General features: G+C 45.2%; 1 protein-coding gene across 8 annotated transcripts in view; it reads left to right on the top strand.

Moving 5' to 3' along the window:
• Window positions 1-21,490, top strand: part of syd (JNK-interacting protein syd) — a 90,708-nt gene extending 69,218 nt beyond the window's left edge. For 6 of the 8 annotated variants that reach the window (XM_055073544.2, XM_050183619.3, XM_050183618.3 and 3 more), the window contains 6 exons: window positions 429-577; window positions 3,214-3,385; window positions 4,412-4,525; window positions 9,968-10,165; window positions 12,186-12,326; window positions 19,778-21,490. In XM_055073544.2, coding sequence (XP_054929519.1) covers window positions 429-577; window positions 3,214-3,385; window positions 4,412-4,525; window positions 9,968-10,165; window positions 12,186-12,326; window positions 19,778-19,917 — 914 coding nt within the window. In that variant the 3' untranslated portion in view covers window positions 19,918-21,490. The remainder of the gene's footprint in view (window positions 1-428; window positions 578-3,213; window positions 3,386-4,411; window positions 4,526-9,967; window positions 10,166-12,185; window positions 12,327-19,777) is intronic. The other 2 variants (XM_055073543.2, XM_050183620.3) reach the window with 1 other exon arrangement.
• Window positions 21,491-25,856: the final 4,366 nt, after the last annotated feature.

The following is a 25,856-nucleotide window of genomic DNA, read 5'->3' as shown; positions in this document are numbered from 1 at the left end:
ATCATGTTATCTATAGAAATATTTGTGTTGCTCTAACATATAATTTGATCACACAAGGAAACACTCAATGAAAATCAAATAGGAATAAATTCATTATTTATTGTGCATACAAATATTCTTGTATTTACATACATTCTTCTTTTGTTTGCTATCTTCTCTACTTGAATCGGTGTTGGTTCATGCTCTCATTTTCATATATGTATAAGTGCATATGTATGCTTTGCTTCTTTTTGAATGTCACTGATGGTCATTGACAGTATGTTTTAGGTGACCACTGAGCTCTGCCTGTTAAGTCCACCAGGGACTTCTGTAAACCTTACATACGTAATTGTACTGTTTCCATAAAACATTAATAATAAGAAGAAAAAACTGTAATGTAATACTACCTGCTAAAACTGTGTGTTACTGAATTTATGTCCTTCGACCAGATGGCCAGTGGGACCTGAGGAACTACCACCTACTTGACCTTGGGAAGCCACACCACTCGATTCGGTGTACGACAGTTGCCCATACAAAGGTTTGGTGCGGCTATAGGAATCGGATACATGTGGTACACCCCAAGACACTCACTGTGGAGGTCAGTTTGAATGTGGAGTGATTAATCGGGGTTACTTGAAAGAGAAAATGAATGTACACATGTTTGCATCTTAACCCTTTCATGGTCAATGACGTAAAAATATGGTGCTGTGAACAAGTCCAAAATGGTCAATGCTGTATATTTACGGCGCTGTCTGTACGTTTAAAGAGTGTGCCAATTTGCTAATTTTTTCTTTCCTAGCATGTGCTGCCACTACATGGAAATACAGGGAATCTCTTTCTTGTGCCTCTCTTTCTCAGTTTTCGTTGCATGGTTTATTTTAGAGTTGGTTCGCTCCGGCGCGTCTATATACTACTGCTCACGCATTGGCGTGCGTGTGGGCGGGTGGCGGTGTGGGTTTTGTTCCGTGGGCGGTTTCGGCTTCTTGCGCTCGCAAAACTGATGGCTGTCTCATTACTAATCGCTCAAAGGGCAGCCGCCTGTTCCTCGCTCATTTAGTGCTCACAAGGTGTGAGCATAGGAAGGATGCGGCTGTGCGTGTGTTTCCTTTTTTCTTTTTTGGGGGGAGACTCGCGATATCTAATTGCATCTTGTTGGCGATAAGATGAAGATTATCGGAAGTTTGTCACACGTTTTGCTTTTTTGACAAGCACACAACCACACAATTTGTTTTAGTGTGCTCACCTATGCAGTTTGATTACGCTGTAGACGTAAATATTAGTGTAAGAGCAGGAACATTTGAGACCTGCGAAATATTCCCGTGTGCGCATGTTCTAAGCCTTGAACTATAACAATGCATCAAATTTTAATTCTTATAAGTTTATTTCCTTTTCTTATTGTTGTTATTCATGAATAAAGAGTACATATATACTAACGCAAAATATTTTTTTCTCACTTTACGGTCACCCTAGGAAAACTACGGTAAATTTTTTCAAAATAGGCCACTCAGAAGAATTGGAATCTGCAATAAAAAAAATCTACCCTGGGTGGTTGCATATGGCGCACAAAATCGACCCTAAAAGGGTTAATGCTTTCCTTTGTGCCATCTTGGAGAATGATGATCTTTTTTTTTCCTACTGGAATTATCTTACCTATTTTCCAGTCTTGCAACACCACTCCAGATGATAATGATTGCTGAAAGATATGACACAAGAATATACTAGAGATTTGCGCAGTGTTCTTAAGCATTTTGGAATTGATTCCATCGATGTCAGCCGAGGATGTTAATTTGAGGGATTCTATTAGCTTGGTGATACCGTGTGCCTCAAGTGTTATGGCTGGCATGGTTGGGTGGTTGAGGTAGGGAAAGTATGGGAGGTCAATGTTATGTTCAGAAGTGAACATGGAAGAGAAGACAGTTTAGTACTTCAGATACTGTATGGTCAGGAACACGGTTATTGTCATTACCATATAATAATACAGTTGAACCTCGTTAATTCGAAGTCCGTCTGGGAGTACAAAAACAATGCAAGGAGAGTATAAAAGAATGGCAAGGGACTACAGTGGAGCTTGGTTTTTGCACACGCTAAGCCCTTGGTACACTATTTCTAAAATTCCTTATTCTTATTGTATATTGTTCTATATTCTGTTTCTGTCTACCTGCTAGTGTTACTTTTTACACGATCACTAACAGCATTGTGCTCAGGTCACTGTTGTGTTAAAATTGTTCCTAATGCTTATATTTGCTTTAATGTATAGCGTTTACTGAGGAAAGCCTAGGCAACCTTGACACACTAGTTTGCGAAGTGTGGTCTGTGGCTCACTGGGAGTACTTGTGAGAGTCTTGGGTGGTCTGCATTATGGGGTATGCTTTGTGTGTAGCCAGTGCGGAAGGCAAGCTCTGGTTCTAGCCACACACGGTCAGCCTGTAGCATTGGCTGCGAACACGTAGTGAAAGTAAATTGCAAACATTGTGGGTTTCGGCAAATAACATGGAACAACAGTGTATGTGCAAGACAATATTTATTGCTTGTATAATGAAATGGATTATCATTAAGCAGAGGGGCATCCCCTTTGCGAACAGTAGAAGTAGAATGAGGGTCAGCTCACTTCTTGTTGCACGTGTTTGGGCAATTAGCTTATTTGCCGAGACAGGGCCAAGGATTCTGTCTGAAGGTACTACAAGCTGTAGACAGGGCCAGAGCAATAGGGACTCTCCTGATTCGAATCTTTCGTCCCTCTCATGTTTATTCAGTGAGAAGGCCGTTCTTGCCGAGAAGAGAGGTACTATACGTTCTCTCCCATGAATCTGGTGCAAGCGTGTGCAGTTAAGTCACAGCAACAGCAGTGAATGGGAGAACGTAAATGTGGTGTGCCTTCTCCTCATTCTCGTTACGTTATCATATGTGTCGCCTGGATTGCACACTGATGTGACGTCTCTCATCAGTATGTTTGGAATTCCACAAGTGAAGATTATTGTTTGATAGAACCAGCAAGCAAGGTGCCTGGCGAGGTGTGCTGCCTATATCGAGGAAGCTAAGCACCTACTATGCTGTTCAGAAGACATTGTTTTGTTTATTTATTTTTTATATTCTTTTATACTTTTATTTTGTTGCGATGCATGCTGGATATTGGAATGGGTGTGTTTTTCCTACACAAGAGAATGCTGCCTATGTTGTTTTCAGCTATATTAAGATATTAAGAACCGATGTACTAAATCTATGTATATTTTTCAGCATTCCTTTGATGCTCACCCAAGGAAGGAAAGCCAAATTAGACAAATGGCCTGGGTTGGAGATGGAGTTTGGGTGACAATACGACTGGACAGCACCCTGCGGCTATACAATGTTCACACATACCAGCACCTGCAGGACATTGACATTGAGCCCTATGTTTCCAAGATGCTGGGTATGCTATTCCACCTGAGGAGAAAAAAATGTTTATTGGCTAGCTGCCGCTGCTCTGGCCGCATAGACGTAACAAGGCCAAGCAACTAGTGCAAGCCTGTTTCCACCCCTATCATTATGCAATTGTAGCACGACTACACAATGTATTTCTATTTATGCCACATGGCATGCTGTAATTCTAGTATGCCTGACTGCGCTGTGAGATCACCGGCTTTTTGCTAGTTGCGTTTGGCTAAAGAGATGTAAATTTGTCTAACTAGCTTTCTTTCGTTGTGTAAGTTGCATTCTCTTCTTATACAGTTTCATTACAATGGCTTATAGTCCTATCCAATTGCTTATTGGCTTCTGCATTTCTCATCTAGTGCATTACTATTGCTTGTCATCACATCTGGCTAGCAGCCATTAGCAGGAATGGAAGAAATGTCTGTGATTGTTTTTAAAGCGATCAGGCAAAATTTATATGCATTACCAAATGGTAGAAGGGCAAGAGTGTGACGTTTTCTGCAACGTAATGTTCAGTTTAGGCATCTCATTAACTGTAATGAATTTAAGGCTGAATTTATGTCATCAGCACAGAACAAAGCTCCTGGATGCATGATCATGGTGAAACGTCACCAGGCTGAAAATTGTGACTTGAAGACTTTCAGAAAAATTTTCTAAAATTAGCGTTCCAAAAATGGCACCCCTAGGTTGGAAGTTGCGTGGATCTGATTAACTTTTCATTGAGGTGGGAGGCTCCGTTAATACTGCTAGAGGAATGTATGAAACACACTACTTCTCTTCCTTTGTTTTCCTTCTTCTTTCTTCTTTTCCTCTCCCCTACCTCCTTAACATTCCTGATGGGAGGGAATTCAAACCTAGTAACTTCAATTCCAGACTTCTGGGCTGAGTCACTTTTGTTAATGGCAAAACAAATCTGTTGTTTGGTAGCATAGAAGATATAAAGTGCATGCGGTTGTGCTTACAGTTCCTCAAAGTTTCAGTGACAAAGGATTTAAGTAGTTGTTTTATGTTGCATCCCGTTCAGGCACGGGCAAGCTTGGATTCTCGTTTGTGCGCATCACGGCTTTGCTGATTTCCTGCAACCGACTCTGGATGGGCACCGGCAATGGCGTCATCATCTCTGTTCCACTTTCGGAAGGTGAGTTGCAAGTCTCTGCACTTTGTCAAAGTCAGTGTTGTAAATACGGCTGACTTTTGATAATTCAACATTCCAGTTTACTTTTAACATCAATATTTTTATTGCCCTGCAGTGTTTTCATTCTGTCTTCAAGCTGCTGTGTTCCAAGCAAGACTATTGGTTAACCCAAGCCTATCGGTTTCCCTCTGCATCCCAAATGTGCATGTACAGTGACCCTCTCTCTTCTGTCTGTTGAAGTACATATATCATATGTTCCGGTGTATAAGACAAAGCCTGTTTCCAAAATTTTTGACGATGCATCTTGTGCAGCGGTGCGTGTTATACAGTTAAACTTTGATATAACGAAATTTAATGTAATGAAATTCCAGACATAACAAAGTATTTAACCTCTTATAACTTCTTATCAATAGAGCACCATATATTTTGAATCTCAATATAGTGATCTGTGCTTATACTAGATTTCACCATAACAAAATTACCCTGCCGCTGCAAAGGAATACCAAAACAATAAATGTAAACTTCCGTGGAGGCAGATGGCACAATGCTTGAATTATATGCAGCTACTTGCAAATGCACCTCTCAAATCGCACACCGTGCGACCAAAAGCAACTGCCAAATCGGAGCAGCGTCATGTTTCATACAAAGCCCAATTGCAATAATAACCTATCATGCCTTGTGCGCTGTATGCTTTAGGTGCAAGCGAAAGCATGCGAGGGAAATCATGTGAGTGAAAGTGAGCCGAGCAGGATGGTGGCTTGACAAGCGTCGTCTTTTACATGAACAATGGGAAGAGGCGGGGTGGGGGGAGTGAGCTTGCGGTAACGTGCTCAAGTGCACATGCATGCCCTGTTTTAGAGGTAATCTGCTACGTGTGCAAAGACTTGGTGAGCTGAGATGGCGTGGCATCATGCGTTGTCTTCCTGTGCGTTTAATTATAGAGGTTGCGTGATCTCAAATGCCGGAGACACGTTTAATTTACTGGCTGATGAAGCATTTGCTCCCTTCTGCTGGTGCTTTTCATGATAGTGTCGTCCCACTGCGGGTGACAATATCAGCCGCGGAGGGGGAAGTAGACGTAGAAGCCTGGTTAGCTTCATTTCGTACCACCAAGGTGAAGATATCGTCGAGACGACACGAAACCGTATTTTTCGGTGCCAACTCTTAAATTCAACAGAATCCGCCCCTTCTTTTTTCATTAAAGCTTGCCTTTTCCGATTGCCCAATAATTCGGAGAATTTTCGCAGCCCCTCCCATGTAAGAAAAATTCATTGTTGACTGTACTTAGTTGTACAAAAGATCTAATTTTAACTATAATGCAGCAAATTGCCGATTTTACCGACTTTATTATATCGAGGTTTAACTGTATATGCATAAAGCCATGCATGCTGGTGCGACCAATATGTGCGTCTTTTTTCATGAGTACAAGGAATAGGCAACATTCTGAGAGAAATTTAAACTTGTTTTAACAATTGCAACAAATGTTTTAACAAATGTTTTAACAAATGTTTTAACCATTGCAACAAATGTCGGCTTCTAGGGCTCGACATGTAGGCAGCCGCAGTAGAGACTGCCAACTTGGCTTTCATGATTGGAGTTCACACGTAGTAGTTTGCTGTTGTAGTTTAGTGTTTCTTATAGCTTGAATCCCCAGTACTGATGCAATAAACGAAAATATCACCACACTTTTCAGTCACCACATCTACACATAAAAAATCACCACTTGGTGATCATCATCATCAGTCACCTGTGCAAGAAATCTCAGCAGTCCAGCAGTAGCAGTTCAGTAGCAATCACAGTGCTTCCGCTTTCCAGTTGCCATTTTGGTTTTGTACGCACGTGTTCAGGCGAGATGGGATCTTTGTTAGTGTGCTTGTCCTGAGCAAGCTATGCCAGAGAGAAAACACCAGCGACGTGCTTCAATATGCTTACAACGTTATGCAAAAGTTATTCAGAGGCTGACAGTGGTAACCGCCAGCCCAAGTGGCTGAATTTTTTGACAGTACATTGCAGGTCTTTGATAACTTTGAGTGAAATGCAATTAATGTCATTTTTCTGCGCTTAAGGGGGGACGTGGGTCCTAAAAATTTTTTTCTTATTTTTGGGTGAATCTTTATTAAACTCCACTGTCTGGGGTAATTTTTCGTGCCGATTTCAGATCTGTAATTAGATTTTTGATAGCTGTAGCAGTTCAAAAAATATTGAGGTCTGAAGTCAAATTAATTTCAAACTCGTTACGGGGCTTTTTGATTATTCCGTCTTGCTAAACCGAAAACTAAATGCATGACACCATTGCTAAAGACCTCCTGTAGGGGGTGATGCTATTTTTATTCATTTGGAAGCATTTTGCAGACAAGAAAACAATCTTGCATTTATTATGAACATTTTTTTCTAATTAGCAGAGATTACTATACCTGAATGTAATTTTCGTGACGGTGCAAGAGTAATAAAAATAGCATCACCCCCCAGATCATTTCAATACGAATAAAATGATACCACCCTTGTCATTTTTGGCCAAAAACAACCCAGAAAAAACACCCGTAAGGCGGAGTACAGTGTGCAAAAACATCGAACTGAAATAAACGCATTTGAAGTTTCAAACAAATGTAGCTTTTGCTGAAGTGAATCTACAGCAATACAAATGGCACCATTTTGAAGCTTTGTGTTTTGTAAGAATGGTCATACTAAATGTGTGACTGCACACTCTCAAAATAATAGCACACTGGCCACTGAACTAGCACAAGAAACTTTATTAATCACCATGCTCTACAAAGAGCATGGTGCCTGGGTTTCAAACCGAAGTGTAGAACTCTGTGTGGGCATGAATATAGTTCCAGTGTTGTACATGCAGGCTGCCTGATTGATAGCAGTCTCCATTACAATCAGTGAGGCACTTTTTTTTTTTCATTTGGTAGAATTGACCATGTTACTGAATGAAGGCTCCGAGTGTAAGTAGCCTTCCAAGTCATCTTCACCTGACAGTGGCTGTGGAACTTAGGATCAGAGAGCCAGTGATAGATATGCAGCTGCTAGGTGCTGTCCAGAATTTTACTTTTGTATGATGCCTCGATCACTTCTGCAGCCAGGTGTGTGCCAGCCCAAGGGGCCTAGTGAACAGAGCTCATGATGAGGTTCTCTTTATGAAGGGGTGCTATGATAGATATTGTTACGAGCTATCGTGACAGTATGATAATAGAGTGAAGGCGCAATGTGCTTGGTTGCGAGTCCGAAGTGCCGATGTGCGAAATGCATAGCTGCAGATGCAAGGTGCCGACGCGCGAAATGCCTAGTCGCGGGCTCGAGGAGTTGACCCTCGATGCGCTTATTCGCGGTGTCCGAGGTGCCGACGCGCGAGATGCCTAGTCGCGGGCTCGAGGAGTCGACCCTCGATGCGCTTATTCGCGGTGTCCGAGGTGCCGACGCGCGAAATGCGTAGTCGCGGGATCGAAAAGTCGACACTCGACGCGCTAATTCGCGCAGTCCTACGTGCCGACGCGCGAAATTCCTAGCCGCTGGCTCGAGGAGTCGACACTCGATGCGCGTATTCGCGCAGTCGGAGGCGCCGATGCACAAAATGATTAGGTGACTGTCCGAGAAGTCCGCGCGCGATGTGCATGATCGCCGAGTCGGAGACTCCCTGTGCGCGAAATGTTTAGCCGCGTTTCCGAGGATTGCGTGCGCGATACGAATTTGTCACGAATTCGAAACACCGAGTGCTGAAAGGCTTAGCCGCATGTCCGAGGATTCCGCGCGTGAATCTTGGTCGCGAAGTCCGCGTCGCCGGTGCTCGGAATGCTTAGCCGCGAGTCTGAAACGTCCACAAGCGTAGGGATCGGCCACGCTACTGCGATGTCCGCGTTGCGCCCGTTTTGACACGTCGAGATTACGGCTAGTGGAGACGCCAAACTCGCGAGGTGCAAAGAGCCGAGCAGACGACGCGAGCGCCGGACCAATGGCGAACCGCGCTGGAGTCACGTGGCGGGCGCGGCCAATCGCAGACTCCGGCACGACCTTCAATCATTTGCTTTTTGTGCGCTTGTTTCTGTATGGAGGAGATCGCTGAAGCGGCAAATTTGAAGACGGATAAATGCGCTTTCCAACGAGACCAAGATGGCGGCGCTCGGTCGCGTCGTTCCGGAGATATTGTGGCGTGAAAAACGCTGTTCTTTCTTGATTTCCGCGAGATTTTTCGCCACCTTGGCTAATAAAACGAATTCTTTAGAGCACTTCTAGGTGGTTTACAGGGATGATATTTGGGTATCAGATAGAAAAAGGGTTATAGAAACTGAAAATGTGATTTTCAAAAAATCGGTTTTCTGGCCATTTTTCGCGATCTAAAACCCGCGTCCCCCCTTAAAAGGAGTGTTGGTTCAAGTTTTATTCTGCGAGAATTTTCAGCTCTTATTCATTTTGTTTATGGAAATTTAGTGCCCTGAGATGGGTGAGTACAACGTTTTGCAGTTAGTGTACAAGTGTGATTTACTACCTTTCATGATACCGACCGAGTTAAAATATTTTCTTCAAAACTATTGATAAATAGGGGGAGTGTCTTACACAAGGGTGCAACTTATACACTGAAAAATATGGTGCTTCTATTTTCATAAGCTTCTTTTTTTAATGTCTGTCTGTATATGATATATTAAATACTAAATTATAGCACAGTCATACCCGGTTATGATAAACAGGCTTGTGCTCTCAATATGGTTCAATATGTTGAGCAGTGCTCCAACTCTTGTGCCAAATGTGCCAAATTGATCCAAACAAGATTTCCTGTGCCATCCTGATTAAAAAAAAAGCAACAATGTTGCACCAAAGAGCACCAAAACTTGTGACTCTTTGAAACCTGTGTGACTGGGGTTAATAAGTGGCTTAATAAATCGAACTCCCCATTATGTATACGTCACAACCCGATAATTCGGGCTTGAGGGGGCCGCATAATTTTCTGAATAATTGGGAGTTCGAAGTATTCGAATTTATTAGAAAACAAGTGACCTTTTCCCACAAGTGACTAAAAAAGTGCCATATCTCGGATGACCACTTTCGGGGTTACTTGCGCGAGACTTCGCGAGACTACCTAGTGTCGGACAACTCGGCATCTACGAGTGACGGCATTCTTGTCACTGTGCCCAGGAATGCTTTTGTCCGTCGACGTGTCCATGCTATTCAAGCAAAATGTTGTGTAAGTGAAAGAATCCTCGACAGGGATCATCCAAAGATAAGGCCCAAATTTGTCAATGCATTGCTGTTTGCCTGTGATCTGGTCAGTCGATATTTCAACCATTGTGATGCTGTCACCACAGATAGAAGAAACTACAATCAATGCCTGCACCAAATATTGCTTGTACCAACCAGTCCTACCTGAAATTTGGTTGACAGGTTCACTAGGTGACAGGTGGCTATTTACTGGAATGTAACCTTGGTGCATGCGTATGTGTTGTGCTTCAGCAGGGAACAAGCAGACATCTGCCTCAACCACGCCGTCTGCAAGTGGAGTGCGGATGCCTGGTGCTGTCGTTCGGGTATACAGTGACAGTCGAGAAAACATCACAACGGGAAGCTTTGTGCCCTACTGCTCTATGGCGCAAGCACAGCTGTCATTTCATGGACACCGGGACTCGGTCAAGTTTTTTGTGGCTGTTCCTGGTAAGTGGTCGTTAATGAACACTGTGCATTTTGAACCCAGCAGTTACCAGGCTTCTGTACAGTACTGTATCATGTCAAACAGTATTATGCTAATTTATTCATCAGTCATCCATCTTGCAAGTGATAAAAAGCTTTCAAATTTTAAGTTTGGTGAACATTTGTATTTGCAGAACAAGCTTAAGTTGTATTAGTTGAGGAATTGAGGAAGTGGCGAAGTACTCCAACCCAGAAACTTCATTAACCCACATTCATGATACAGACATGCCAGACAATTCTTAAATGTGCCCATAATTCATTTTTTCTCGGCACACTTAATGATAATTTCATTTCATTTTAGTAATGAAACTGTAGAAGGCCCATCATGGAAAAAATGCTTGCTTGAAAAATGATTTCCAGACTTTGTGAAAACTATGGGTGGACAGAAATTGGTCGGTAGCTTGATTTCTCTTGCCACCTCACTTATATATTACTATTACTTCTGCGTGCTTCATTGCTTCAGGGAACAGCAGCAAATAAAGACACATTAAATGCAGTCGAACCTCATTATAATGAAGTCGCATCTGACGCAAAAATAGCTTCGTTATATCTGATATTCTTTATAACCAGATATCTGTTTTGCTGTAGTATACTGGCGAGTCAATTTTAACACAATAACGTTAATGAGCCCGCGTCGCAAAAATCCGGCATCCGGCGTCGGATGTCACATCGGCAAGATTTTCGAACCACGTATACCTAGGCCTTCCATATGATGCAAGGAATTGACTGAACTAGTTGAATTTCTCAAGCTAAAAGAGGCAGAAAAATTGTAAACTATGACTTGCACACAACCTACAGACATGATAGCTCTCGGATTGTAATTTGTCTATACGAGAAAATATAATTCTGTTACCCGAAAACTCAAAAAAACCCCTTCACACACACAAACCGGCCACAGCATTCACAGACGGGCTGCGATGTCCACTATTTTGCGCGCGCCGGCGCGATGGGTGTCTTGGGTGCCACGGGCGGCACGCCCGCTTTCTTGTATTAACTCCAGCTGGTGCTCACCTCCGCCGCATCACGGCCCATGCAAGAGGCTGTGGTTCCACCACAAAGCTCGCCTTCGTGCATAGAATTTGTGGCAAGTGTTTCCAGGTAAACATTACGGTTACATACACTCCAGTTGCCGGGAAGCGTGAGAAGCAGTTGGCGGGGGGGGGGGCATCTTTGAATGCTATTGCGTTTCACTCTTAAATGCGAAGGTTAAGTGTCCTCCAAATTTTTTATTTACTTTGTTATGTCTAATAATTTGTTATATTGAGGTTTGGCTGTATGTGGCTCAAAACATGACGAATATAGTCTGGGATATACATTACAAACAAAGTTGTAAAACTGTCAACCTGCTGTGCTTTGCTATTACAATAAAGATATAAACACTGAACAAATTTTTTGTTCTGGCTAGAAAATGTACTGTTCATGTTTTGGGAACCCCAGCGCAACTGACTCATTGTAGTGGCTCCTGTGTAGATCAATGAAGTGGGAATTAAAAGCATCTGTTGATTGTGCCAGAGTGACTGTTGCCCTGTTGTGTAAGATTTCTCCCTCACAATCGATAAATTTAGTGTACTAATCTGAGAAAGTATTTATGCCATGTCATGCTGCTGTGTTTCATATTTGTACTGTACTTTAGTCATGTGGTCTTTGGTACGCCAGTCAGGGCACCAGGTTAAATGAGAAGGCTGGCTTTGAGTCGTCATTTTTTCTAATTAGCAGTCTTTTTTTTTTTCTTCTCCGAACAGACCCTGAGAGAATTCTGACGGGGCACTCTACCTGTCTAGCCTGCTCTACTGCTTGTCTTTCTTTCTTTCTTTCTTTCTCTGTCTCTTTGAACATAAGACATACAAATGCTGTTCTAATACTGTTAGCCTCCGTGGTGATTTTCTTATTACGTAAGCTACCTTATTTTCTCAATTCATGTCATTGTGGGCTTGCTGAGTTGTTATGTTACTGATGTCATCTCTGGCTATCTCTGCTCTGCTAGGTACTGGCGGTATGACTTCCTCAGACAAAGAAGGAGCCTCAGAAGAAAAGACTGGAGACATAGCACTGGGCTCTGAAGATGCATCTCCCAAGTGCATGCTTGTCTTGTCTGGCGGCGAAGGCTACATTGACTTCAGAGTTGGTCAGTTTGCACAGTCCTCATGGCCACCATTCTCACACATGACAGCTGTTACTAGTTGCTTGGAGACACAAGTGCAATGGGCACATTGCCTTTTATTCTGTGCATGGGGAAATGTGGATTGTTCCACTTGTAGCATTCCTTGTTCTTGAAGTCTCTAAATTGTTCAGAATTCTCACTGTTTCACGTCAATTTTTATAGCCTTGATGTATGATAGGGATCTTCGACAGTAAAAGGTGTTTGTTAGCTTGTAATATTTCTCAGAAATGTTTGACAGACAACATTGATAGTACTAATTTTCTACTTACATTAATATGTTGACTAATATCACAACTGAAGGTGTGCCAGCACTCAACACCTCCAAGAATTGTTAACTCTTTCGTTACCGCACCTATTCAAATTGATCGCTGGTGGTCGATGCTTTATATCACCGATCTTGGCTTGTTTGAGCCACTTCTTATCCACTTAAGGCCATATGGTAGTTAGTACAGGCACTCAACTTTCAGAATCAGTTTAAATTTTCATTCTCCGCCGATGTTGTGATTTTTGACCGATCTTCTTGCGAACTAATGGGCATATTTTGTAGTGAAAAGAGGCACGGCTGTCACCTTCTGCCACGCTCAAGGAAAGAGTATGCCGCTCACGATTACGCTGCACTAGTTTCAAAATATTGTAATCAAATGACTCCCAGCAAGTCAAGGATTACATTATATCGCCGGCTTTGCCGCCCGACAGTGCTGAGCGGTGATAATTAAACGAAAATGATGCCAGCTGTTCACTAGTGAGCTTTGGTTTCGAGTCTGAGTCTTATTCTGGCAAAATGTATTTCTGAAGGTCTGCCGCATGTCCGACATGTGGACCTGGCATTTTCAACCAGATTCCAAGAGTTTCGATTTCGCTTCTCTCTTAAAATCCAGGCAAGGGGCACTGCTGGTGTCACTGCGCAGTTATCGAAAGTTGCTCTCATGGCGTCATACCACGCGGCTGCGTCGCGAGAAAAGTGTCGTGCTCGAAACTGTGCTGTACCTGCACTTCAATTTAGTGATGAGGACTCGAGTTATGATTCCGAAGATGATATCAAAGCAGATTCAAGTTCTGACAGCGACAATGTTTTGAGTCAGCTGAAGACATCCGCAGCTGTTCACCGGCGATTTTCCTTTACGGCCTTGAGTGGTCTCTTTCCTTGTGCGTGCTTATCTGCCGATGTTTTTTGCATAACGTGAGAGTTCTACTGATTATCCTCAGGGTGCATACTTCACTTGGTTATGATGTGCTGCCATCGGCAGCAAAGAAACTTCCGTTCACGCAAAGAAGGCCACCCGTAGCACACCTTGGCCCAGCACTATGGATCACCGCAAGACAGTTTACAGCGGCATAGGATTTCTTTCTACTTTTCTTCTCTGCAGAGGTGATAAAGACAATCTGCAAAAATGCAAACGCATATGCTTGGAGGCATAATCTTGTAATTGTCCAGCTACTCTGATGCCCAGCTACTCTGAGAGTGATCGTTCCTGAAAGAGGTGCATAACTATAGACAAACTGGTGAAGTACATTCCTTGGACTTCCCGTCGTACCATCCTCAGAAGATGCCAAAAAGGCGGAACTGCAAAATGTGTTAGGAGGACCACAAAGTTGAACAAAAACCAGATGTTTTGTGGGAAAAGTGTGGCATGAAACGTTGCTTCACAAAATCCAGGAACTGCTTTACTGCATGGCATGAGCGGTGAACTGGTCTGTTTTCTTTTTTTTCTTTCTTTTTTTTTTTGCATCTAAAGAATGCCAGTGTACCGAACATTTATGTTTTCAGACACTATTCCTGGGTTATTTATCTTAATGTATATACTGAATTTCCTTTGATATTGTTACGTAGGAAGACGCAGACGAAAAGCTATGTACAAGTATATTTACAAGAAAATGCGCTGCGCTTGGCCAAGAGGCAACAGCCTGCGCTAGCTTCTAATCGTCGTCGTCGTCTTCACACTGCTTGCCTTTTCGTGATCGCACATATTGTTCCGTAGCACTACCCCGGGCTGCAAAAGCGCCGTCCCGGAGCGACTAAAGATCGGACTCGGAAGCAGTGTAGTAGGCCTTGAGCCTACTGACATGCACGACATCACTTGATGCCAGAGGAGAGGACGAGGTTGAACACACAGGAGCAATTTTGTAAGTCACAGGCGTCACCTGGCGCAGCACGCGGTAGGGCCCTGTGTATTGCGAAAGGAGCTTCTCTGAAAGTCCGACGTGACGGGAGGGCGACCACAGGAGCACAAGCGCACCAGGCGAAAACTGTACGTCACGATGGCGGGCGTTGTAATGACACTGCTGAGTGGCTTGTGAGGCCGTCAGTCGAGCACGGGCAAGCTGGCATGCATGGTCGGCGAGGGCGATGGCGTCGCGCATACTCGCTTGTTGAGATCGCAGCAGGGGGAAGTGCCGTGTCTAGGGGCAAGGTAGGTTCGCGACCGTACAGTAGATAAAATGGAGAAAATCCGGCGGTGTCGTGCCGGGAAGAACTATGCAAATGTTACTTAAGGAAGGGCAATGTCCCAGTCGTGGTGGTCTTTGGAAACGTACTTGGACAGCATATCGGTAAGAGTACGGTTTAACCACTCTGTCAGGCCATTGGTTTGAGGATGGTATGAGGTAGTCAGTTTGTGTAGAATGGAGCAAGAACGCACAATGTCAGCGATAACTTTCGAGAGGAAGTTTCGACCACGGTCAGTACGCAGCTGTCGCGAGGTGCCATGAAGCAAGATAATGTCACGCAAGAGGAAGTCCGCGACGTCAGTGGCGCAACTGGTAGGGAGAGCCCGAGTGATAGCGTATCGGGTGGCGTAATCAGTCGCGACGGCTACCCATTTGTTCCCAGAGGATGACGTGGGAAAGGGACCGAGCAGGTCTAATCCAACACGAAAGAAGGGTTCTACAGGGACTGTGATCGGCTGGAGATGACCGGCAGGTAGCACCTGAGGTGTTTTCCGACGCTGGCAGGGATCACAGGCAGCAACATAGCGTCGAACGGAGCGAGCGAGACCAGGCCAATAGAAGCGGCGGCGGACGCGGTCGTACGTGCAGGTTACCCCAAGATGTCCTGCAGTGGGTGCGTCATGCATCTCAAAGAGCACAGTCTGTCGTAGCTGTTTTGGCACGACAAGAAGAAGATCAGAGCCGTCAGGGAGGAAGTTCCTTCGATACAGAATGCCGCCCTGGAGGACATATCGGCAAACGGATGCGTCGGTAGGCGTTGAGCGCAGACGCTCAATAAGTGCTCGCAGCGATAGGTCTCGGTACTGCTCATCGGCGATGTTAGCGAAGGCAGACACAGAGAAAATGCCATTGGCGCTACAACTGTCGGCGTCGTCAGGCTCGTCGACCGGGTAGCGAGACAGGCAGTCAGCGTCCTTGTGTAGTCGGCCAGATTTATAGGTGACAGTATACGAATATTCTTGGAGGCGTAAGGCCCAGCGACCAAGTCTTCCTGTAGGATCTTTCAGTGAGCATAACCAGCAAAGCGCGTGATGGTCTGTGACAACGGTAAAGGGTCGGCCATATAAGTATGGGCGGAATTTTGCAACCGCCCAAACTAGGGCCATACACTCACGCTCAGTGATGGAATAGTTGCGCTCCCCGGGTGAGAGGAGCCTGCTGGCGTAAGCGATAACACGGTCGTGGCCACGCTGGCGTTGTGCCAGTACTGCGCCAATTCCGTGACCGCTGGCATCAGTACGGACTTCGGTAGGCGCAGAAGGATCGAAATGGGCCAGAACGGGAGGCGTTGTGAGAATGTCGATTAGATGTGAGAATGCAGAGGCCTCATTATCGCCCCACTGGAAAGGGGCGTCTTTTTTCAAAAGCTCGGTTAGTGGTCGTGCTATGGCTGTGAAATTTCTCACGAAACGGCAGAAGTACGAACAAAGGCCGATGAAGCTGCGCACATCCTTGACACACTTCGGAACAGGGAAGTGCGCAACAGCATGGATCTTGCCTGGGTCCGGTTGCACTCCGTTCGCGTCAACGAGATGTCCAAGGACGGTAATCTGGCGACGGCCGAATTGACACTTCGATGCGTTGAGTTGCAGACCGGCCCGACGAAAAACGTCCAGGACTGCTGAGAGGCGCTCGAGGTGTGTAGCGAACGTTGGGGAGAATATGATAACGTCATCCAAGTAGCACAGGCTCGTGGACCATTTGAAACCGTGAAGAAGGGAGTCCATCATGCGTTCAAAAGTGGCAGGGGCGTTACATAGACCGAACGGCATTACTTTGAATTGATAAAGACCGTCGGGTGTTACAAAAGCAGTCTTCTCGCGGTCGAGATCGTCCACGGCAATCTGCCAGTAGCCGGAGCGAAGGTCAATAGAGGAGAAATAGCGAGCACCGTGGAGGCAGTCAAGGGTGTCATCAATCCGAGGTAGGAGATACACGTCCTTTTTGGTAACCCTGTTAAGGTGCCGATAGTCCACGCAAAAGCGCCATGAGCCATCCTTCTTTTTCACCAGTACAACAGGTGACGCCTATGGACTATATGATGGTTCAATAATGTTGTTGGCAAGCATTTTGCGAACTTCTGCGTGAATAACTTGACGCTCAGCTGGTGACACTCGATACGGGCGGCGATGAATAGGAGGGGCATCGCCGGTATTAATGCGATGTTTGACAGCTGTAGTTTGGGCCAAAGGACGATCGTTAAAGTAAAAAATATCATGGTAGGAAAACAGAACGCGGTAGAGTTCACGAGCGTGCTCGGACGGCAAGTCGGGCGCAATCATTTTCTGTAAGTCAGCGATGGCACAGTTTGTCGACTGCGATGGTAGAGGAGTATCGGATGAAGTGTCGTCTACTGCAATGGATGCTACTGAGTGATCCTCGAATGAGCAAAGCTGGGCCAGAGACATCCCGCGTGGCAGCACTTGTGTCGTCAAGCCAAAGTTGACCACTGGCAGGCAGACGCAATTCGGCGTAATAGATAAAACTGTATGAGGTACTGTGATCCCGTGTGTAAGGAGGACGTCTTGCATAGGAGCCGCGATGTAGTGACCGTCGGGGACTGGTGGGGAAGACACTAGGTCAACGTAGGTCAGTGCCGAAGGTGGCAAACGAACGAAGTCGACGGAACTGAGGCGACTGGGGTGTGGTTCAGCAGGATCCAGAACAGGCAGGTCAAGGCGGAGAGTACTGGCGGAACAATCGATGAAAGCAGAATGTGCGGAGAGGAAGTCTAAGCCGAGGATGATGTCGTGGGGACAGTGGGCGATGACTGTGAATAGCACGATTGTTGAGCGATCGGCGAAGGAGACGCGGGCGGTACACATACCAATTACGGGGGCTGTTCCGCCATCGGCGACACGGACAACAGGCGTCGTGGCGGGCGTGATAATTTTCTTGAGCCGGTTACGAAGGTCAGCACTCATTACGGACAAATGCGCCGCAGTGTCTATGAGTGCAGATACAGAAACACCGTCGACTTGCACGTCAAGAAGGTTCAGATGAGTGGGCAACGTCAGTAGAGGATTTGGTGGCGTAGGGAGCAATGCAGCGTCACCTCGAGCCGCTGCATCGTCTAGTTTTCCGGCTGGGAGCGGCATCCGAAGGGAGTCGGCGAATAGGAGCGACGGGGCTGGGGAGAGCGAGATTGTCGTCGTTGGGGCGAAGGCGAACGAGAATAGGGGCGGTTCGTTGCAGGAGAATCAGTGGCGGCATTATCGGAGCGTGCGGCATAGGGACGAGAAGGGCCACCTGTGGGGCGAGAGTAGGCAGTATAAGTAGACCGGGTCGGGGAACTCGAGCGACCGCGACAGTGCCGAGAAATGTGCCCGATTCGATGGCAGTGGAAACAAATGGGCTTGTCGTCAGCAGTGCGCCATTCAGATGGGTTGCGGAAACGTGGTGGGTAAGAAGATGTGGGACGGGGTGGAATCGAAGAAGCCGGGCGGGTATCAGGACGATGGGCCGAGCAGATGGTGTGAAGACCCATGTTTTCGAACTCTTGGCGGACAACTGCCTGGATCAGTGAGACCGAGACTGCAGATGTGTTGGTGGGACTGGAGTCGAAGGCAGCCGGATAGGCGGCCTCCATCTCACGCCGGACAATCCTGGTAACATCGGCAGTGTTGTTGGGATGAGGAGTGTCGGCACAGGAAGATGTCGCTGGGGTGTTGGGCAGACGGGCAAACTGCTGGTCAATACGTCGGCTTTTAGCGAGTTCCAGGCGGCAGCACTCTTTTATAACAGCATCCACCGTCGCTACGTTGTTGCAAACGAGCAAGTTGAAGGCGTCATCGGCAATGCCTTTGAGGATGTGGGCAACCTTGTCTGACTCAGTCATGTGGGTGTCAACTTAGCGGCACAGAGCCAAGACGTCCTGAATGTACGTGACAAAGGGCTCTATTGACGTCTGCACACGGCCGGAAAGCGCCTTCTGCGCGGCAAGTTGGTGACCGTAGGGGTTGCCGAACAAGTCTCGAAGCTGTGTCTTAAGTGAATCCCAACTGGTGAGCTCATCTTTGTGCGTGCGATACCAAACTCTAGGTGTGCCACCGAGGTAAAAGACTACGTTGGCGAGCATAATAGTAGGATCCCACCGGTTATTGCGGCTGACGTGTTCATACAGGCTGATCCAGTCATCGACGTCTTCCCCATCTTTGCCCAAGAATACGCCAGGATCACGGGGAGCGGGGAGAGTGATGTAGGTCGTCGAAGTGGCAGCAGGTGTCGGAGCCGGGGGAGTCCGGTTGTCGTCGCTGGGAGCCATGAAGGAAGGCTCGACGTACCGTCCACTGCGAAGCTCCGTGACGAGGTACAGGGAACGTCCACCTCCACCAGATATGTTACGTAGGAAGACGCAGACGAAAAGCTATGTACAAGTATATTTACAAGAAAATACGCTGCGCTTGGCCAAGAGGCAACAGCCCGCGCTAGCTTCCAATCGTCGTCGTCGCCTTCACACTGCTCGCCTTTTCGTGATCGCTCATATTGTTCCGTAGCAATATTAATGGTTTGGAAGATATCATGTTCTTTTATTGTTGTTTTTATCAACTGGCAGTAAAAATAGCGCTTCTAGAATTTTTATGTTTTACCTAACAATTCTCTTTGGCAACGTATGTTTTTGGAAAGAACATTTCATTATGCACAATATGCTATGCTGCATTGTGTGCTGGAATGTTATTTGTAGTGGTAAATAATTTTTTTCCGAGACCTATAAAAAATGACCATTTTATCGCGGTAACGAAAGAGTTAAGGGGATTTACAGGTGCGATGTAGGGCAGCACGCCATATCCTAACTTCAATGTCAGTCTTGTGTGAAGCGTTTGCAATGCAGCTGTTGTAGATGTTTATCTTTGTCACCACAATTACATCTGCTGTTATATTATGATGCATTTAAAGTTAGAATGAATGATGGTTTACTTGTTGTCGATGGCATTACTAATAAGAAATTGCTGTTGTGTTTTGCAAAGGAGACGGTGAAGACGAAGATTCAAGTGGCGACCGTATTTCGGCAGCTATTGGAACACCTGTTGAGAAGAAACTGCACCAAGGCATAGCCAAGAGTGAACGAAGTCACCTCATCGTCTGGGAGGTGGCGCTGAATGAGTGATTGTTGAAGTTAGTAACGCTACTGGACTGCTTGCCATTTCAGGCCACCGAGGGGCATCGTAATGTCCCATTGATTTTGTTTTCCACATGAAGTTGGAACTTGTTTACCGAATTGATTCCCCGTGACTGACTGGCTCTGCCTGAAATTGTGAGTGCTGAGGGCACTGTTACTTCCGGGCTCTTTGCCAGTCCTTGTTTTTGAAAGGGTGATATTCATAGAATATGTGTAAAGTATCTTTTAAAGGGACATCAGAATTGTATTTTTTTTTTCAGTGCCCTTCCTTGTTTTTAGCCCTCGTGACGATGGCAATATCTCCTGACGCATTTAGTTTGTTGGCCATGATTTCGTGCAAGTTTGAACTGCACTGTCTTTGGAAAACGGACTGTACAGTTATGAAATTTTTAGCTCTTTTTGTGCTGTTGTTCGAGGCGTGAAGTTTCTGATGGCTGCTCAGGTAAGCAGGTAGGATGGTGTGAATACAATGGCACTTGAGTACGTGCCGCTTTCTTCAAGTGATACATAAGTGCATTTAAGCACTTTGCAGTGGGCGAGCGAATGACTTGCGAGCTTTCTGATGCATTGTACATCTGTTGCAGTGCTATGGCAAAAAAAAAAAAAAAAAAAAGCTGAGCTAAGTATAAATGGTTCTGCCTGTTGTGCCACATTGGCTTATACATACTATAAATACATAGCTGTCGCATACCTCATTCAGAGATATACAAACATAATATATATGTATATGCTTACAGTTTATGCATTCACAGATGTTTTATGTAGACCACCCTGCTTTTGATGTGTCGTCTTCTCTTTTGTAAACTTAAGTTTCGTGGCTGCATGTAAAGCACTCTATATTTATACCTGCAGCATCTGTGCACACGATGCACGTGTACAATAGCTACCGATGGCTTGTTCCTGTGACTGAGATGGCCTCTGCTGTGAGCCAGTGTTACAAGGGCTACTCAGATTTGCATTATGAGCCTTATGTATAATTTGAAGCAAGCCGCCTCTTGTAAATTTCTCCAGATAAGCTTACTCCATGCTTAACTAAGGAACAGCTTGCACGTCGGAACCGTTTACTTTTTATCCTGTATGTGGCATTACTACATTTTTTGCTCATTCTTACAATGTTGCTAGCATTTCTACAAAATGTAGTGCAAGCACGTTGAATTACTAGCGACATAGCATGAAAGGTGAAAATGATGTTATCTGATTCTTTTTACAGACATTTGGCCAGGATGCATTTTTTGTCAAAAGTGCTAATAGAAATTTAGTTTCCTCTGTGCAGTTGCTACTGTGTTGGTGACGTGTCGTGCTAATACCTTGCTTTGCACTACCAAGTGGCGTCATCTTGTAAGTGGTTCCTGTTGGGGCACAAATAGCCACAACACAGTATAGAATGTGGATTGTGTGTAAGGCACAATCAAATTCTAATGTTTCTTTGCTCATGTTTTATAATTGAGTGGATGAACAATGCTACCAGTTTATAAAAGAGGGAAGCACATGAGGGTGTAGAATCACAGGCATTCTGAATTTAAATTTTTTATGCCTGAATAAAGTATATGAAGCCAAGCCACTCCAGTGTGTCTTTCTTTTTCTTTCTCAGAGCAACTGCTAAGGCACCAGCCATTGAAATTTTGTCGAAACAGACACAGAGAAGTCTTTCTGCAGTGATGGATTCAGGACTTGACGTTGATGAACACATATCTTATACTGCATCTTTTTTTGGTAGCAGCATCAACATAACCACAAGCAAGCAACTTGTTTAATTTTGGTTCAGGCAGTGGGGGTGGAAAAAGAAGTCAAAGCAAAAGAACTTGCGCATTTGTTAGAACCACTAAGTCTGTTGCACTAGTGTTCAAATACTCTGCCCATTCTTTTCTTTAACCAAGCTTGTTCAGGATCATACGAGATTTTTATTTTTACATTGAGTGCATTGCAAACAGTTTGAGGGCGTCTTGTCCTCTATTTCTTCTTTTTCTTGCTGCCGTGATCCTATTTCATCATCTTGAAAATGGTAGGATGGCACAATAACATGTCCATTAAGAGTCTGGGGTCATATATTCAGTCAATAACTTTTTGAACTATCACTGTCAAGGCATGATCACTGGACAAACTAGCAAACAGCAGGCCTGCCACCCCGATGAGATACTATGCCAAACTCTAGATCACTGAAAGTAATCGATTGAGAATACAATCCCTGCTATTTTCGAAGTGGTACTAGTATAGCAAACAGGGGCTACGGAACCGAGGGGGAAGTGGGGGTGAGCACTCCCACAGCCCCGAGGACCAAATATATATAATAAATTTAGCCTTGGTTTCACAATAACTAAATAGTTTGTCTTAGTGATAAATTAAACAGGAACGAGGCCGTAACTGCTTGCTCCAGACACACACCTACCCTAGCCCCGCCGTCTTACATCACTGCTATCCTGGTTTATATCCAACAGATGCGCGTAAAGCTTGTGGATAGAGAGCAACGCTACGACACATGTTCTGGGAATGTGCCGGCAACAACGATAATGAAACCCCCTCCGTTCGCAATGCATCCATAATCGCGGCCGTTGCTAGAGTACGGGAAGCCTTGAGCTCGCTTTTTCCCGATGACGCCTCGGCTGTGGGGGCCACCGGGGACCTTCTCCATCGGCGTCGCCACCACTGGTAGGCGGCTCTCAAAAGTTCAGAGTTGGCAGACCATCTCTGGGCCGTCCGGCAAGCCGAAGATGCCACCCGAGTCCAAGGATTTCGAGGCACCACCTGAGGCCACTTCAACAAAAACTGCCGGACCATTCTTTATTAAAGTTTCTTCTTATTAGTGAAATGAGCCGCGGCTCCTGCCCCCACATTCGAATACACTTCTGGAGCCCCCCAGTGACAAGAACACATGGGGAGGAAGGGACGAAAAAAAGAAGTCCTTCCTGAGTTTTGTCCTTGTCTCGAAGCTTCTGCTTTAAAGATGAGCATTCACTGACTTGCCAAACTAATGACTCTGCTTTAGTACTGTTGTCATTTTATGGTACGTGACCTGTACAGGGCCACCAGCCATTTGTACTGCAAAGCTGCATTAGTGCCACAGCTTGAAAGGTTAAGGCCATGGTTTTTCAAAGCCACATGAAATGGGTTCGAATCTTTGAGGTGCGACCAGAGGATTTAATGTTTCAGGTTGTTTTCATCTCAAATGTTTCTCGCTTACAGGTTGTGTAAATAGGGTCATCTGCAAAACACAAGTTAGGCAGAATTATTTGTGCAATGACATCTGCATGCCTTACAGCTGCAGGATGCTATCCCAATAAGGACTCGCTCTGTAGAACCAGCGTCCATTCATATTGAATAATAGCACTATATTATGTAAGCCATTTGATGGGGATTTCATCCTTTTTTTTTATTATATGAACAAAGATTGTTTTCGAGGTGGGACAGACCCGCTGTGGTGGTTCAGTAGCTATGGCATTTTTCTACTGAGCACCAAGTTGTATATTCTTTTTCTGACCACGACAGCCCCATTCTGATAAGGGGTGGAATGAAAAAACGCTCATGCACCATGCATTGGGTGCACATTAAAGAACCTTGGATGGTCACAATCCTGAGCCCTCTGCTACGGTGTTTCTCATAGCCTCCCTGTATTGCTTTGGCAGAGTAGGGAGTTTTAGGTTTCACGCTTCCCAAGTCAAGGGACACAAACTGCTGGGCGTACAAAAAAAAAAAGCATGCGGGCTGTATGGCTTTTGGTATATTACTTAAGTGTGTTATTTCAAAAACACGGTAATAAAAACCATCACTCACAGGATCAGGATATATTTGTAATGTGTTGATATGTGGATGCAACAGAAATGAAATGCAACTTTTGTAATTTCTTTTGGAATGTTTAGTTGAAAACCTGAGTGTTAGATTTGTATCTGCACTGCATCCTAACACGTGACTAAAGAAGCTGTAGGCATGCTTGTAAGGCATGACAAAAATAAATTGCTACCTCTGCTGTCTTCTCTTTAGCAATGATTTTAATGTAGGAGCAAAAAAAGGCAGCATAACGGGAAGTGATAATGCACACACTTCACAGTGGTGCACCAGACATTTTTTTCGTGTGGGGTGGGGGTGTCGCATGCATGACTGTAGGAGATACTGTAATGGAAACTGAAGATGTCAGCCCTGCTATATGTAGAGCTCGCTGCTTTAGATGAGGTGTACGAGATGACATGAAGAGGGAAAGAAAACAGGTGGTGGAGAAGACAAAAAATAATAATAATAAAGCTAGGAATAAAAAATTATGCAGATCCCAAGCACTGTGGGAATCGATGTAAGCGAAGCTTTCTGTGCTGGATGCTTTGATTGACAATAATTAGCGGTGATGCTGATGGCTAAAGCTTAATTTCTTGAACGTTTAGTCTAACACTAGAGCGGTGAGTTGACGTTAAACATTACCTTGTGTGCACCACTGCTGTTTGTCTGTGTAGTACACAAAACACACAGGGAGAGGTGTTTGCTTGAGGTGTTGTGCGCCATATTTCATAACCTCTGAGAGGGTTGAGCATTCTCATTGCCTCGCATGGCACATCCCACCATGGCAGAAGTACTAAACTTGAATTGGATTGTGGGGCTGTATGTGCCAAAACCACAATCGGATTATGAGGCATGCTGTAGTGGTGGACTCCGGATTAATTTTGACACCGTGATGTTCTTTAAGGTGCCCCAAAATCTAAGTGCACGTGCGTTTTCTATTTCAACCCGTCAAAATGCGGCTGCCGCGGTTGGGATCAAATCCGCGACCTCTGGCACTGCCATAGACGCAAAGCTACCGTGGCGAGCACAGAAGTGTTGATTTGACGGTTGACTGCTTCCGTAGTGTCGCCTGGACCCTGCGGTGCGTTTTAATTAATGCGGCTCTGCTTTTGCACGCCCTGCGTAGTTTGTCTACTTGACACATTTGCATGGTGGTTATTTATTTTTCAGAAACTTCAGCAATGTACTGTCCCGTACCTTGAACTTAAGCATATCCAGTTTCCCTGCAACCGCTTTCGTATAGTAGTAGGGTTTCCATGCCTTCTCACGTCACTTCCCCCCCCTTGTTTGGGAACTGCCTCTTCTCCTCGCTCTACAGTTCTATCTATGACCCCTCTGGACTCGCAGGTTAGTAGAAAGGGAAGCGCTGCAGTTTCTGCAATGCTTCTGAGGGGTGTCACGGATAATTACAGCCGTCAAGAGGCTAATGTGGCGACGCCCAGGGAGCTCCAGAGGGCATTGGGCACATTCGGCGCGGTTGGGTGAAAACGAGTTTCGTGTCGCTTTTCCTCTCTGACTCGCTCCTGTTATGTACACACACGCTCTGAATGACCCCCTGATGCGGTGTGCCGGACAGCAGCAGCAGCATTGGGAAAGTCGAAGGAAGAGGCAAAGAAAGCTTCGCTTTAATAAACAGATTAAATGCAGATTACTAATAATAAAAAATGTCTCTATGGCCCGACTGGCGCAAGTGTAACAGCAGGTCTTTCGTGGCTCGTATTGGGTCCCCAGGGTACTAAAATATCACTAGCCTGTATTTGTCCATATTGCTAAATGAGGCATGAAAAGAACAACAAATGTGGACACTAGCTCCCAGGGCTGTAACCAGGCGGAGTGTTGGGGGGTTTCTGATGGCAATGTACTGTTCACCACATGCTCTGTCATATGTATATGCCGAAATATATATGTTTATACTATTATATGTCAGTGATGTGCTTGATTCATGCACAAGGTAAAATAGATATTTCAAAATGGTCATCCCTGGTCCCGAAATTAATTTCTGGGTATGGCCATGCTAGCTGTTGTGCACCTGTTGTGCCTTTCACATATTCCAGCTTAGTCTGTACTGTTCTATAACTTTTAAGCACACTACATCTAGCACCATTTAGTACTTCAGTTGCCCTGCATGTTGCACCATTGTGGGTACCCAGAGCCATGTTGCAGCA

The sequence above is a fragment of the Dermacentor andersoni genome, chromosome 4 (assembly GCF_023375885.2).
Source record: "Dermacentor andersoni chromosome 4, qqDerAnde1_hic_scaffold, whole genome shotgun sequence".
In the NCBI taxonomy this organism is placed as follows: Eukaryota; Metazoa; Arthropoda; class Arachnida; order Ixodida; family Ixodidae; genus Dermacentor; species Dermacentor andersoni.
Note: the sequence above shows the minus strand (reverse complement) of the source record. Positions and strands in the feature narration are given on the sequence as shown.